Below are 13141 nucleotides of genomic sequence, written 5' to 3'. Positions count from 1 at the left end.
GGTCCGGCAGGCTGGCACCCACCAGGCCTGGGAAGACTTCATGAACATCCACGACGACCCCGATCCTCAGGGGCCTGTGAGCCTGTGCCCGCCGGTGTGTTGCCCTTCTGGTCGATTCCAGCCTCTGGGCTCAGCCTCTGTCTGGACCAGGCCCTCCTTTCTGCCTGTAACCAACCGAGCAGAGGGGAATGAGGTCCCGCGTCTGGGAGGCAGCCTCAGGGAGCCCCACCTTCCTGGGGGCAACAGAGGTGGGGTCTCGGCCTTGCGGGCGGCTTTCTCGGGCCTCAGCACCCTCAGCCCTCCCTTCAAACGCACTGGCTTCCCGGGTGGAAGAGCCTCCCCGGCCCTCTGTAGGAGCGAGACCGGCCCTGCCTTGTTTCAGGGCTGCACAGGACGCCTGGAGTGGCCCCCTTCCCAGCTCCAGAGCCAGGAGGCCCTCCCGGGTGCCCTTACGGTTTGGCGCCATCTGCCCTATGAATGTCGGGGACAGACCCACGGATGGATAGTTGGATGGGCACATAGGTGAATGTACGCTCCGGTGGTTGGTGAGTGGATGGGTGCATGGAGGGAGGGGGATGGATGGATAGAAGGATGGATACATAGATGAGTAAGTGATCAGGTGGATGGTTGGCTGGTTGGATGGATGAGTGGATTAGGCTGAAACCCACCTTGCTCCCTCCCTCGTGGAAAAATTGCTGTGCTTTGAGGGAAAGAGGCAGGAGCCAGGGGGTCTCCTTGTTGAGACTTGTACGGGAGCACGACCACCTCCCTCAGCTGCCCTGTGTTGACCGATGGAGGGAGCTGTGTCCCCTGGTCGGCAGGGATGGGGTGCCTGCTTCCCTGCTTCCTGGCTGCAGGAGCCCAGCTGCTCTGGGATGAGCCCTGGTACTTCCTGCTCTTTGTACTCCTCCTGGGAGGGGTCCGTTGGCCTTGGCCTCTCTCCTTTGGGCTCAGAGCCTGCGGCGACAGATCTGAAATCACCTCCGGTCCCTCCTGATATGGGGGTAAAGCTGTCCCATTCCATCTGTGGTTCTTGGTCTCTAGGAGCCCAGGCCCCTCACCGCAGGAAGGTGCCAGTTTTACTCCAGTGGGGTCGGCTACCTGCACGACGCCTACCAGACGGAGGTGAGTGCAGCGCTGGTCCCGCTTGTTAACCTGTGTCCCTGGTCCAGATCTGACGTTCTGTCCCCAGCACGCCCTCACGTCGTGCTCACCACGCCCGGTGAGGTGCTTCACTCCGGAGTCACAGCTGCCGACTGCCTGTGGTGCAGCCCCGAGTCCACCGGCCCCGTCTGTGCGGCTTTCACGATGAGCTTTTTATTGATGTAATTAGTGCACTAAAATCTAGGATGCTACGTTTACACTGGCCCCAAACTCGCCGGCTGTCCCTGGGCCGAGGATGTCTGCAGGGTGATTTCACTTCTGTTTCTAAGAGTGGCCGGCGTCTCCTCTTGGACCATCCCAGGTGGCTGCATGGCTCCCTCTGTCCTGCCGTCTCACTCAGCTCTGTGTAGATTTATCGGTTTAACTAAACATGGCCTCTGACACTGTGCACAAATGTCAGGAAGGAGGCACGCAGGGCGGGCAGCAGACGCCGTGGCTGAGGCCGCGTGGCTGGCGGCGGGGGAGAAGGGGCCTCTGCTACTGCCCCTCAACAGGGGGCGGCACACGTCTTCTCCAAAGGCCAGGCCTGTGCTGCTGGAGGGAGCCCTGGGGACTCGTCCTCTTCAGCGGGGTCACCGGGCCCCCCACGCCCTCGTGCTGCTCAGTCCTTCCTTCCTGCTCACCACAGTGTGTTCCGTGCGGTATTGGGGTCACAGAGGTGACACCTCCCAGGAGGGAGGGATGCCTCCCAGCAGGGGGCACCTTGGGTCAGGATCAGGGTTAGGTCTCGCGACCTCCAGCTCGCCGTCCTGTGGCTCCGACCTTCCCGTGTGCTGGCTGCCAGGCTCAGAGCCCGGCGTTGCCCTGACTGCTCCCCTGCCCCCCTCGCTGTCCCTCGGTTCTCACCTGTCGGGCCGTCTGCCCAGCCCCCTTGCAGGCCTGAGTCACACGGGCTCACTTCCATGGCTCCCAGCAGCCTGTCTCTGGTCTCTGCCCTATCGGGACTGTTTTCCCAGATTAATCTTTCTAGGACCTCTGCTCAAGCCCTCCCACTCCTGATGTGGGTGGCTTTCGGGAGTTACCCACAGAACCCTGAAAGAAAGGCTACAAGCCCAAGGGTGGCTTGAGGTGCCGCTAAAGGGGCCGGGGCCTCAGGGAGGCCCCAAGGACCTCTGGGGTCAGGCCCTGCCCCTGACCTGCCCCCGACCTGCCCCCGACCTGCCCCCGACCTGCCCCGGGTGCTTGGCCTCTCAGGCGACCCCAAGCCTGCTCGAATGTCTGTCCTCACTCGTGCACGGCCCTCCCTCCAAGTCCTTCTCCCTAGGGTCCCCGTCCTCTCTCTGCAGCTGGGTGGTCTCTGTCCCACTTACCTTCCACACGGGGGTGGTTACAAAGCGCCGGGGCAAGGAGGGGAGGCCTCCGTGTGACCTGGGGAAGGGCTGGCTTGGTCAGACTGGGCGGCCGGGAGCTGTCCTCTGGGAGGTCAGGAAGGGGCTCCCACCTGAGGGGTGCCCACCTGCAGGCTCCTGGGGACCCCCCGCCCCTCACCTCGTCCAGCAAGCTTTGGCCTGGTCCTCTACCTCTCCCTGCAGGGGGTCCCTGTGGCCCCCCCAGCCCTGCTGCACCTGGACTGGGTGGAGGAAGGGGCAGGTCAACATGGACTCAGGGGAGGCAGCTGCCTGGCTCGTGGGGCAGAGGGGTGGGTCCTTACGCCCAGGGAGGCCCCTGCCCGCTGCGGCCTGAGGACAGGGGCACCTGACCGGACTCTCTGCTCACAGGTCACCTGCCACTCCCTGAATGGTAGATGCCAACTGAAGGTGAAGAGTAACACCTGTTACTGCTGCGACCTCTACGACTGCCACAGGTGAGCAGGGGGAGCCCGACAGCCGCGAGCCCCACGTCCCCGGACTTACCCGCCCCGCTCTGCATCCCTGTCCTTGCACGCTGCACCCATATCTCATTCAGCCCTCACACATCCTGTGAGGCCGGGGCATGGGCTCCGTTCCACAGATGAGAGGATCGAGGCTCAGGGCTGCCGGGAGGTGGGGGGCAGGGGAGGCCTCCTGGGGAGCCCTGTCCTGCTGTGGGCTGTGGCCGGCACAGGTGACCCGTTTCTTCCTCCCCGGGTGCTGGTTCCCTCAGGGCCTCCACCCGGAAGGCTGGGACCCTGTCTCTGCCTGCTGGTCTCTCCGGTCTGGGGACGGGGACGACGGTTTGCCCTGTGTCCTCCCCCGTCCCATGGGGCCCAGAAGGCCGCTCTATTCAGTCTGTCCAGCTTCTCACCTGTCGTCCGGACCAGTGCAAGGTCCCAGCTCCTTGGGAAGCAGAACCCTCCCCACATCGTCTTTTAAATTTTGTGTTAATAGCTTGAATACCTACATTAAAGCCAACAGGGAGTTTAGTGTTGCTTCTTGGAGACCCCTCCCTGAATTGTTGAAGACCCCAGGGGTGTAGGCTGCAACACCCTTCCCCCAGAGCAGGAATTCACCCCATTTCCAACCCGAGGCTGTGGTCCAGAGCCTGCACAGACCACGACCACGGGGCCCAGGCCACGGGCCCAAGACGGACCCCCTCCGAGGTTCACCCCTCTGTGCTCCCTGCCAGGGTGGCCAGCAGCCGCTAAGCCCTGCTGGCTCCGAGGGTGACCGGGCCGGGGCTCTGTCTGCCGGGGCCCCTGTTTGGGGCAGGCTGTCCTGCTCAGAGACCTGGGCCCCCTCCCAGGTGGATTCTGGGCTCCCTGGGACAGCCCTGCCCCCAGGGCCTCCCTCCGCCACCTGAGGGCCTGGGCCCTCCCAGCAGAGCCCCCGGCCCATCAGTACACGGAGCGTCTGCCCCGCTGGCTCAGGAGGCGAGGTGGCCCCCCTGCAGCCGTGGGTGACGCTGAGCCCCTCCCCGCACAGCACCGAGCACCCGCCCACCTACTACGAGTTCGTGGGCGTCCGCGGCTGCCAGGACGTGCTCCACCTATATCGGCTGCTCTGGGCCTCGGCGGCGCTGAACGTCCTAGGCCTGTTCCTGGGCGTCGTCACCGCGGCCGTCCTGGGGGCCTTCAAGGACATGGTGAGTAGCGCCCGCCGCGCACTGGGCAGACTCAGCGATGGGGACGTGGGCTCGTGGAGGCGGCAGCCGTGCTGACCGCAGCCTGGGGGCACTTCAGTCCCTCCTCCCCGAGGCTCGCGCCACCTGAGCCGGTCCAGGGAGCGCGAGTTCAGCGGCAGAGAGGGGCACCGAACCTGGCGCCTGACGGCCGCGTCCATCCCTTGGTGGCCCGCTGAGCACGGAACCCCAGCGCCTCCAATCCGGTAGATCTGGGGCTCAGGCCCGGCTTCCCGAAGTCAGGTGACTCCAAAGTGAGCCCCCGAGAACGTGCTTCAGCATCTGGGCGGCCCTGGGCAGGGACCGCACTGCAGGGCCCGTGCCTGAGGCCACCCTGCAAGTCTCTCCGTGGGCAGCGTCCTCTCCAGGGGACCGGCTGTTCCAAGCCGTGTTCTCGCGCGGGGCCCAGATGGCACCTCCCGCGACCTGACACTTCATCCGTGGAGGTGCCGCACGGGAGGCCACAGCCGCCCACAGACCAGCAGCCACCCATCCATCGCCTGGTTTTAACGAGGAGACAGTGCAAATGCACGTGCAAACAACCCCTGCAGGCCAGACCCCATCCACAGCCCACACTGCCGAGGGGTGGCTTGTTACCTCTGCCCCAGAGACTGTGGCCCTTGGCCGCATTTCTCAGCCTCACCTGGAGCCTCCTGAGATCAGTGACATGTTTCTTGGAGGTTTCCTGACCCCAGACAAAGCCCGAGATACCACGGGAGACCCTGGCGACCCCCCGCCCCACTCCCACTCTGCGTGGTGCAGACGCCGGGCCCAGCTCCTGCTCGGTCGCAAGGTGTCTTTCCGTGTGCACACAACAAGCATCCCGTCCTTCAAGGACGAGGGCCGCCTGCCCCCGGGACGCCTGGGGTCTGCAGGGCCCATAGTGCGGTCTGGGGGGTCCCTCGGACAGCCTGCCCCCGGGACGCCTGGGGTCTGCAGGGCCCACAGTGCAGTCTGGGGGGTCCCTCGGGCCGCCTGGGGTCTGCAGGGCCCACAGTGCGGTCTGGGGGGTCCCTCGGTGGGGCTTTTCGTGCTGTGGCCAGGTCGGAGTTTTCTCTCTTGGCAGATTCTCAAGGAGAGCGAGGTTAGACTCAATGGCTACACAGAGTGTCTTGTTCGGGTCCTGCCCCTGGGAGCCCAGGTGGAGTCTGCTGGCTGTCCCCAGGGATGGCCGTTAGCCCGGTGGCTTTTCCAGAAGAGGGCCCTGTGCTCATGAGTTTCTAATAAAACTGCTGGAGCTTCTCTCGGGAATGTAGCAACGCCCCAGAAAGGCCGCTTGTCACGCGGGACACAGAGTTCCGTGTCAGCCCCGCTCTGGACAGCTTCCTCTCTCACACCCAGAGCTCAGGGGTGTTGTAAGAAGCGAGCAAGGTGATTCCTTAAATGTTACACCTACGAGTAGATGCTCTTGTAAGTTCATGGATCTTATAATTTAGGAATTATCTTAAGGAACGAAGACACGTCACTAACCACCCGAAGCTCTGGGCACTCAGGGCTCCGTCCCGTGGGGTGCTGGGTGGGCGGGCGGGCAGAGCGTGGAGTCTCGGGTCTACAGAGGGTCTCCCGAGGTGGGGTTGCCCTGGCAACGTGGCCATGCTTACAGCCCGGCCTGGCTGAGGAAGGGTCTGCGTTGGCCTCAGGTATGAGAGCTGCAGGTGGACAGTCCTCCTGGCCCAGCTGGGGTCTCCTTGCCGTCATGGGAGGCTCGGAGGTGAGAGGGTGCACGAGGGGTCAGGACAAGACCAGGCAGTGCAGGCACCTAGCGTCCCCCGCAGAGTGGCCATAGTCAGAGTGAGGCCACCTCTGGGAGACCCCTACACCTCCACCCCATCCTCCCCAGGCCCCGAAATGCTGAGCCAGGCCAGGCAGCTCCTCTCCAGCCCATGACGCCGTCTGGACCCTCGACCCACGACCCTCACCAGCCCCCTCAGCCCGGATCCCCTTAGCCAGGCCTCAGGCCCGAAACGCTCTCCGCAGCCCTGGGCCCAGCTCCGGTGGTACCGGGCCATGTCGGGGCGCACACAGTCGGCCCTCAGCTGTGCTTGTTCGTGAATAAGGCATCAAGGCATCGAGGTGGCTGGGCTTGGGCCCCGTCTTGAGTTTTCCGTCCTCTCTCCCTGCTTTCACGCTGTTTCACTCCGCGGAGTTAATCTGGCTCGCCGCGCAGACCAGAGCTCCTGGTAGGAAAGGACGGAGCACTGAGCCTGAGGCATGAAGGAAGCGCGACAGGCCTCCTCCTTCCTGGGCTGCCTGCGCCCCGAGGGCAGGGGCGGCGAGGCAGCTCTGGGGGGCTCGCTGCCCTCCCCCCTCCTCAGGACCCTGCTCTGGCACCTCCGGGGCTTTTGATGAGTTCTCAGATGCTCCGTCTGTGCTGCTGCCCATGCTGTCGCAGCCCCTCCTGGCTCTGCAGGGCCTGCCCCGTGGGTGTCAGGCGGAATCTAGGTTCTGGGCTCTTAGGGAAGGATGCACCTCTGGTCTGGGAACCCCCAAGGCCCCCATCGGGAGCGGCTGGCCTGCCTCTGGAGAGGGGTCCGTCCTACGGCCCGTCCTCTCTGGGGGCGGGTGAGAGGTCAAGAATCAGGGCCCACGTTCTGTTTTCCTTTGGGGAACCAGAGCCTCCCATGAGCTAAGGAAGCTGGAGTTGGAGGAGTTTGGGAAGCTCTGGTCTTGGCTGTGCTTCTCTAGAAATCCCTGTGGCCAGAGCCCTACCCTGGCCTATGCCACCTGGAGCCCCTGTGGGGAGAGGGCCCTGCTGACTAGAGCCGGGGGCATCTTTGGAATCAGCGCCCCTCGGGGATGCCCATGACACACGCTCCTGGAGCAGACAGATGGGGTTTCCTCACTTTTCCAAAAAAAACCCAAGAGAGCCTGGGCCTAGCTGGGCCTCTCGGCGGATCCCGGGACAAACAGGAAAAGGAAAAGCAAGAAGAAACCCAGTTTTTGGGCTTTAGTTCTGGTCGGAGAGAGGTTGGTGGGAGGACTCGGAATCTTTCACTTGGGGACTCTGCCTTCCTGAGCGGCTGCCGGACGGGGCTCCCCAGAGCAGGGCTTGGCTGACATGTCTCCATCCTTTGCGGCAGGTCCCGCTGTCCCAGCTGGCCTACGGCCCGTCCACAGCACCTCAGGCCCTCTACAACCCCGCCCAGCAGATCCTGGCCTCCACGGGCTTCTGCCCGGTGACCCCGGCTGTCCCCACCTGCTCGTCGTACCCGCTGCCCCTCCAGGTAGGCCGAGCGTCCCCGGGCCGGACGGTGCTCACGTCCCAGGCAGCTGTCATCCAGGGAGTGCAGCTCGGGTGGGACACAGGGGTGGGGGGCTTGGGTTGAAGGAAAAGGGGGCGGGGGGTCTACGGCTCCCCCTGCCGATTTAGACAATGGGGTGATGCAGCTGGTGTGGACCAGCAAAGGGGGTGGGATGACTGAGGGATATGGCGGGGCACCCCAGGCCCCGCGCAGGACGTTCGGCATCCCCGGGGGCATCTGGGGCATCCTTTGCTCCGTGTGGCCCTGGTGACCCAGCCAGCCACGTCTTTTGGGGCCTTGAGATTTTCTGACCCCTGACCAGGTCCCACACGAGTTGGCTGCAGTTTCCTGGCCAGAGCAGCCGGGGATGTGCCAGCTGCCGGGCCCCTGTGACAGGGCAGCGTCACTGAGTAGGGCCGAGGGCTTGCCGGCGCTCACGAAAGCGGCAGGTGCACAGGCCTCACCCTAGTACAACTCTGGTGGCCTTGGGGCTGCTGTGGAAGGGGGCACGCGGGGGTGAAGCCTGTTCATAGAGCAGCGTCCCACCCGACCAGCTGCCACTGTGGTGACCAGGACGTCCCCAGATGTTGCCCTGTGTCCTCGGGGGGCAGAGGTGAGCACCTCTGGCCCAGACAGCCTGTCGGCCTCTGTTTTGGCGGGGGCGGGGCAGTGGCCTTGGCACGTTCTCTGGTCTGTGTCAATGACAGCAGCCCCTGAGCGGTTCTGGGAAGTTCGCGGGGTCAAGGTACCGGAGGGGCTGCGTCTGTGTGCGTGGGCAGGTGGGGTGCTGAGAGCCCGGCCGTTTGCTGTGAGGTCACACATCTTCACCTGCTGCCTGGGGTCCCAGCGCTCGAGGAGTGATGTTGACAGGGCCTGAGAACTTTCAGGGCCAGCGGCTGTTTAGGACAGGTGTATGTATCCACCAGCTCAGGGACAGAGGCGGCGGCCAGACTTGAGGAGGGGCTGAGGGGAGCGTGGTGCCCGTCTCCGCGGCCCCTTATGACTCAGAGGAACCCGCAGACTCGGCCCGGCTGGCCGCCCGGGGCTGTGGCACAAGTCCGGCCAGCGAGGTCCACGGTGGCCTCCCCAGGCCTGACAGCTCGTGGGGCTGGAAGCGGGTGTGGGGTCTCTGGGCCCCGGGGCGCAGCGGGTGTGGCGAGCTGAGAAAGCCTGCAGCCTCGTCCTGCCCGGGGCAGGCCCGCTGGGCGGGGATTCAGGGGCCGCTCTACCTCCCCGTGGAGGCGCAAGTCCTTCCTCTCTGCGCCTGGCTCCTTCCGCTTGCCGTGAATGTGAAGCTGGCGGCTGTGCGCCCAGGGCTCCGGGGGCCTTGGAATTCCCAGAGGAGGCTGTGCCACAGCGGCCTGGCCTGAGGGCGGTGCCACGTCTGTCTCCGAGGAGTGGTGGCCCACGGGCTGTGCCATGGGAGGCCTCCTCCTGCCGATGAGGGGCAACCCCTTAGCCGCCCCACCAGTCCCGAGCAGGCGCCCTGGCCGCACGGGGACCCGCAGGCTGAGTCCTGAGTCAGGGAGGGGCCTGGCTCGAGAGTCCTCCCATTTCTAAGACATGAAAAGGAATTACCCAAGCGTCAGGAGATGAGCTGGCTGCCAGTAACCCACGGTGGCGTCACTTCTCACGGCGGGTACGTCAGCTTCCCCGACACCCAGGTGGCCGTCCTTGGCGGCCCTCGTCTTCCCTGGGAGCGTCACCTGCATCCCACCTCTGGGCCGTCCTCCCTGGTCCCCATCACGGGAAGGACCACGTCATCTGGGCGTGGCCTGTGTCCTGGGCTGTGCTCTGCCCCTCATCTGCTTAGTTTGCTGAACCCAGAACGTGAGACCACAGCTGGAGGGAGGGCCGGACCCATGGCTGGTTGGCCACCTGTGGTCTCAAACACCAGCTTGGAAATGCACGGACGCTGAGGAATGGGCGTGCTCCGCGGGCCGCTGTCTCCCGTCCTCCCAGCGTCCACCGCGAGGCCCCACAGTCACGCCCGCACACGGGGACTCCAGGCAGCTCTGGGGCGTGGCTAGGGGGCAGAGGCGATCCCCGCAGGGCCCTTCCTCCTGGCTGAGCCCCGGCGTTTGGCTGGTTTGGCACCAGCCTCCCGCAAGCTTGGCCGCAGGGAGGACCCAGGGAGGACAGCACCTCATCCGGTGCCTGCTGCTCTGGGTCCTGACCTGAGGCACTGGCAGGTGTCCTGCTTCTGTTCCCCCAGGAGACAGGGCTGCAGGGTGCGGGCGCGGTCTCCCCTCCTTACCGCTGGTGCTGGAGAACACATGGCTCTCTTCCGGTGTCGTACTCCAGCCTCATCCACCTTCGGGCCTCTGGCTCGTCACAAACAGCAGATGCTCCCAATTCTCCCTCCCACGGGAGGCCTGGGCTCCCTCTACAAGGGCCTAACAGCTTTTATCACCGGCACATGTAGGAGCGTAATTACATACACGTCAATAATCAGATTTCCAGGAGATGGCAAATCAATGATGCTGTGTCTCGTCGGGAGGGAAACGACAGATTGATGTTTCTGACTCCGTTCCCATCAGAGGAGGAAAGGGATATTGCAAGTGTCCTGTCCAGTCATCAGCAGCGGGAAACACTGCCGCATAATAGAAGGAGTGAGCCGCTCTTGGGGCTGTCTGGAGCAGCTGGTCAAACGAACAATCGCCTTTGGTCTTCCCTGGTGGTGCAGTGGTTGAGAGTCCGCCTGCCAATGCAGGGGACACGGGTTCGTGCCCCGGTCCGGGAAGATCCCACATGCCGCAGAGCGGCTGGGCCCGTGAGCCATGGCCGCTGAGCCTGCGTGTCCGGAGCCTGTGCTCCGCAACGGGAGAGGCCATGACAGTGAGAGGCCCGCATACCGCAAAAAAAAAAAAAAAAAAAAAGAACACTCGCCTTCGAAGAAAACCCACCTTCCTTATTCCCAGGGCCACCTGGTCAGGAAGTGCAGGAACAAGGACACGCCAAGGATTAACTCACATCCTGTAACTAAGGACCTCGCATCCTGTAACTAAGGACCTTGCATCCTGTAACTAAGGACCTTGCATCCTGTAACTAAGAGGCTTTTTGTCTGCCCCCCGATGGGATTGCCTGTGTGGACAGAGGCTAATTTCCTCCGTGGTTCCTGGTGGTTTGCCCTGTGGTCTGTGGTGGTTTTCTCTGTGGTCCGTGGTGGTTTTCTCTGTGGTCTGTGGTGGTTTACCCTGTGGTTCTTGGTGGTTTTTTCCGTGGTCCGTGCTAGTTTACTCCGTGGTTCCTGGTGGTTTACCCTGTGATTCTTGGTGGTTTGCTCTGTGGTTCCTGGTGGTTTACCCTGTAATCCTTGCTGGTTTGCCATGTATTTCCAGCTGGCTCCTTTGTGGTTCCCACTGGTTTATTCCATGGTCAGTGTGGTTTACTCCCTGGTTCTCTCAGCTGCTCATTTCTGGTAAAGAACTGACCACACACATGCCTGGTGGGAGCTGGGGACCCACAGATCTGAGGGATGTTCTCTAGAGGTTTCATTTGTCCCCTGAGGTCAGAAAGAAGTGTGAGTTTGAGAGAAAGAAAGCAATGGAGGTGGGCAAGGGCCCAGGGCCCTTGGATCCCTAGAGCCCTTGGATCCCTAGAGCCCTGGCTTGTGAGGAAATTCTCTCTCAAAGCCCGAGGTCTGGGGTTCCTCCAGGGGGAGGGGGCAGGCAGGCTAGCATCCCTGGGCCCTGGGCACCTGCTGAGCAGAGAGCAAGGAACCACCTGGCCCCACCGAAGACGAGAGCCTGCATACACTCGCCTGTGTCCCATCACAGAAGGGGTTGCTTGCTTTATTTAATGTTGGTTTTAAGCAGGCAGTTTTAACCTCTAAAAGTTAAAAAAAAAAAAAAAGAAATTTAAGAGGTTGTTGGCGGGTGGAGGAAAACTGGAAATTTTATTAATTTAAAGTCTGTGGCATGCCCCAACATTCTCTTTGCAGAATCACTTTTTGCATCTATGTGTATTAGTGTGGGTTCTCCAGAGAAACAGAACCAATAGCATGTGTGCACATAGTAGACACAGGTAGAGATATATTTATAGAAAGAGATGATACAGATATAGATATATAGAGGGAGAGAGCCCAAAATCTGCAGTGCAGTCCGCAGGCTAGAGATCCCAGGAAGACAGATTTTGCAGTTTGAGCCTGGTCAGTTTGGAGGCAGAATTCCCTCTCCCTCAGGAACCTCCGTCTTTTTCTCTTCAACTGATTGGACGAGGCCCACCCACACCAGAGAGGGTGATCTGCTGGTCTACATGTTCATCACGGCTACCAAACACCCTCAAAATGACATCCAGACAGTTTGAGCAAACATCTGGGCACCGTAGTCTAGCCAAGTTGATGCATAAAATTCACCATCACACTATGTGGAAAATGTTGATGTTCTTGTTTTTTTCTGTAAAATATGAAGTGTTGAGTAAACCCAGGGCCCCAGATGAGCTGGGCAGCCTCTTCCTTAGACAGCGTTTGCACGTCCGTGCATCCCAGTGTCAGGTGGTCACCAGCCACCCTCCTGAATGTCACCAGCCACCCTCCTGAATGTCAAGACCTGAATGTCAATGTGCCCACAGGCGAGAAGGGGGCCCAGTAGGGCTGAATCGGGGCCTCCTTGCGGCCCCCTGGGAATGCATGCTGTTCAGGGAGCGGTTCCCACCAGGAGGGCCTGGGTCTGGGGGTTCGGGCCAGGGTGGGCTCTGAGGGGCGCCAGTGGCACTGGGCATGTCCCCGGGCTTCCATCGGCTGAGGAGGCTTTTTCTGTTTGGTTGCAGCCCCCTGGTGGCTTCCCGGCCTCACCTGGCTCCGACCTCTCTCTGTCTGAGGATGTGCAGCCTCCGTCCCAGCCCGGCTCCAGCTGCCGGCCCCTCCCGAATGCCCCCCCCATCTTCGCCCTCACCCACTTCCTCCCCGGGGAGAAGCCTCCCCCCTACGCACCGTGATGCAGAGGGTGGAGACTGAAAACTCGTTTTTGGCTTGTTAGAAAACAGAGCAGCTTCTACGAACCCTGCTTCTGTGGCCAACCTCCTGGAGATGCCCGAGCCCTCCTCCCCTCCCTGGGCACATCCGGGCAAGGAGAGGCCGGACCGTGGCGGGGAGCCCTGGTGGCTGAGGCCACCTCACCCTGTGTGAAGCCACACACCAAGCCGTGCTAAAATGCCTGCCGGAGCCGCCTTGCTCTGGTGACATCACTTACAAAACAGTTTCATTTTCCTCCTAATTCGTTAGCACTATTATGATCAAGGGGACTGCAGCAGGTGCCCCCGTGTGAGGACCACTTTCGAGGAAACGCACTGTGTTTGTATTTATATGTGTGTCCCCGGCGAGGGCAGGGTCACCACCCTCAGCGCTGCACTCCTGGTCCCCATGCACTCGAGTGAAAACTTGTCCCAGCTCAAATATAAATGCTGTTTCCAAGGCCTGCAAGTGGTCTGAGGTCTGCGTGTGCTCTGTTCCAATCGCGTCCCGCAGCTGCGTGTGTCCTGTGTACGGTGTCCAGGCCCCCGACTGTCAGCCTTCGTGGAGAATCCAGGCGAGCCTGGTCTGTTCTGTGGGACACCCTGTGTGGGCCCCCGCCCGCAGAGCAGGCGCCCCTAAGATGCAGCCTCTCTGCTGAGAGACCCCTGGAGGGGGGGGCCCTCTGTGGCCCAGCAGCCATGGCCTGGGTGAAGCCATGCCCAGAACAGACCAATGGCTACTGACC

General features: G+C 62.3%; 1 protein-coding gene across 5 annotated transcripts in view; it reads left to right on the top strand.

The window, feature by feature from the left end:
- Positions 1–12919, top strand: part of TMEM255B (transmembrane protein 255B) — a 37896-nt gene extending 24977 nt beyond the window's left edge. For 4 of the 5 annotated variants that reach the window (XM_029210384.1, XM_029210380.1, XM_029210381.1 and 1 more), the window contains exons 5-9: positions 1045–1125; positions 2883–2968; positions 4005–4164; positions 7281–7424; positions 12213–12919. In XM_029210384.1, coding sequence (XP_029066217.1) covers positions 1045–1125; positions 2883–2968; positions 4005–4164; positions 7281–7424; positions 12213–12380 — 639 coding nt within the window. In that variant the 3' untranslated portion in view covers positions 12381–12919. The remainder of the gene's footprint in view (positions 1–1044; positions 1126–2882; positions 2969–4004; positions 4165–7280; positions 7425–12212) is intronic. The other variant, XM_029210383.1, reaches the window with a different exon arrangement.
- The last annotated feature ends 222 nt before the right edge of the window (positions 12920–13141 follow it).

The sequence above is a fragment of the Monodon monoceros genome, unplaced genomic scaffold, assembly GCF_005190385.1.
Source record: "Monodon monoceros isolate NGI ecotype Baffin Bay Population unplaced genomic scaffold, NGI_Narwhal_1 Super_Scaffold_8, whole genome shotgun sequence".
NCBI classification, from domain to species: domain Eukaryota; kingdom Metazoa; phylum Chordata; class Mammalia; order Artiodactyla; family Monodontidae; genus Monodon; species Monodon monoceros.
This window is presented reverse-complemented; position numbering and strand designations above follow the sequence as displayed.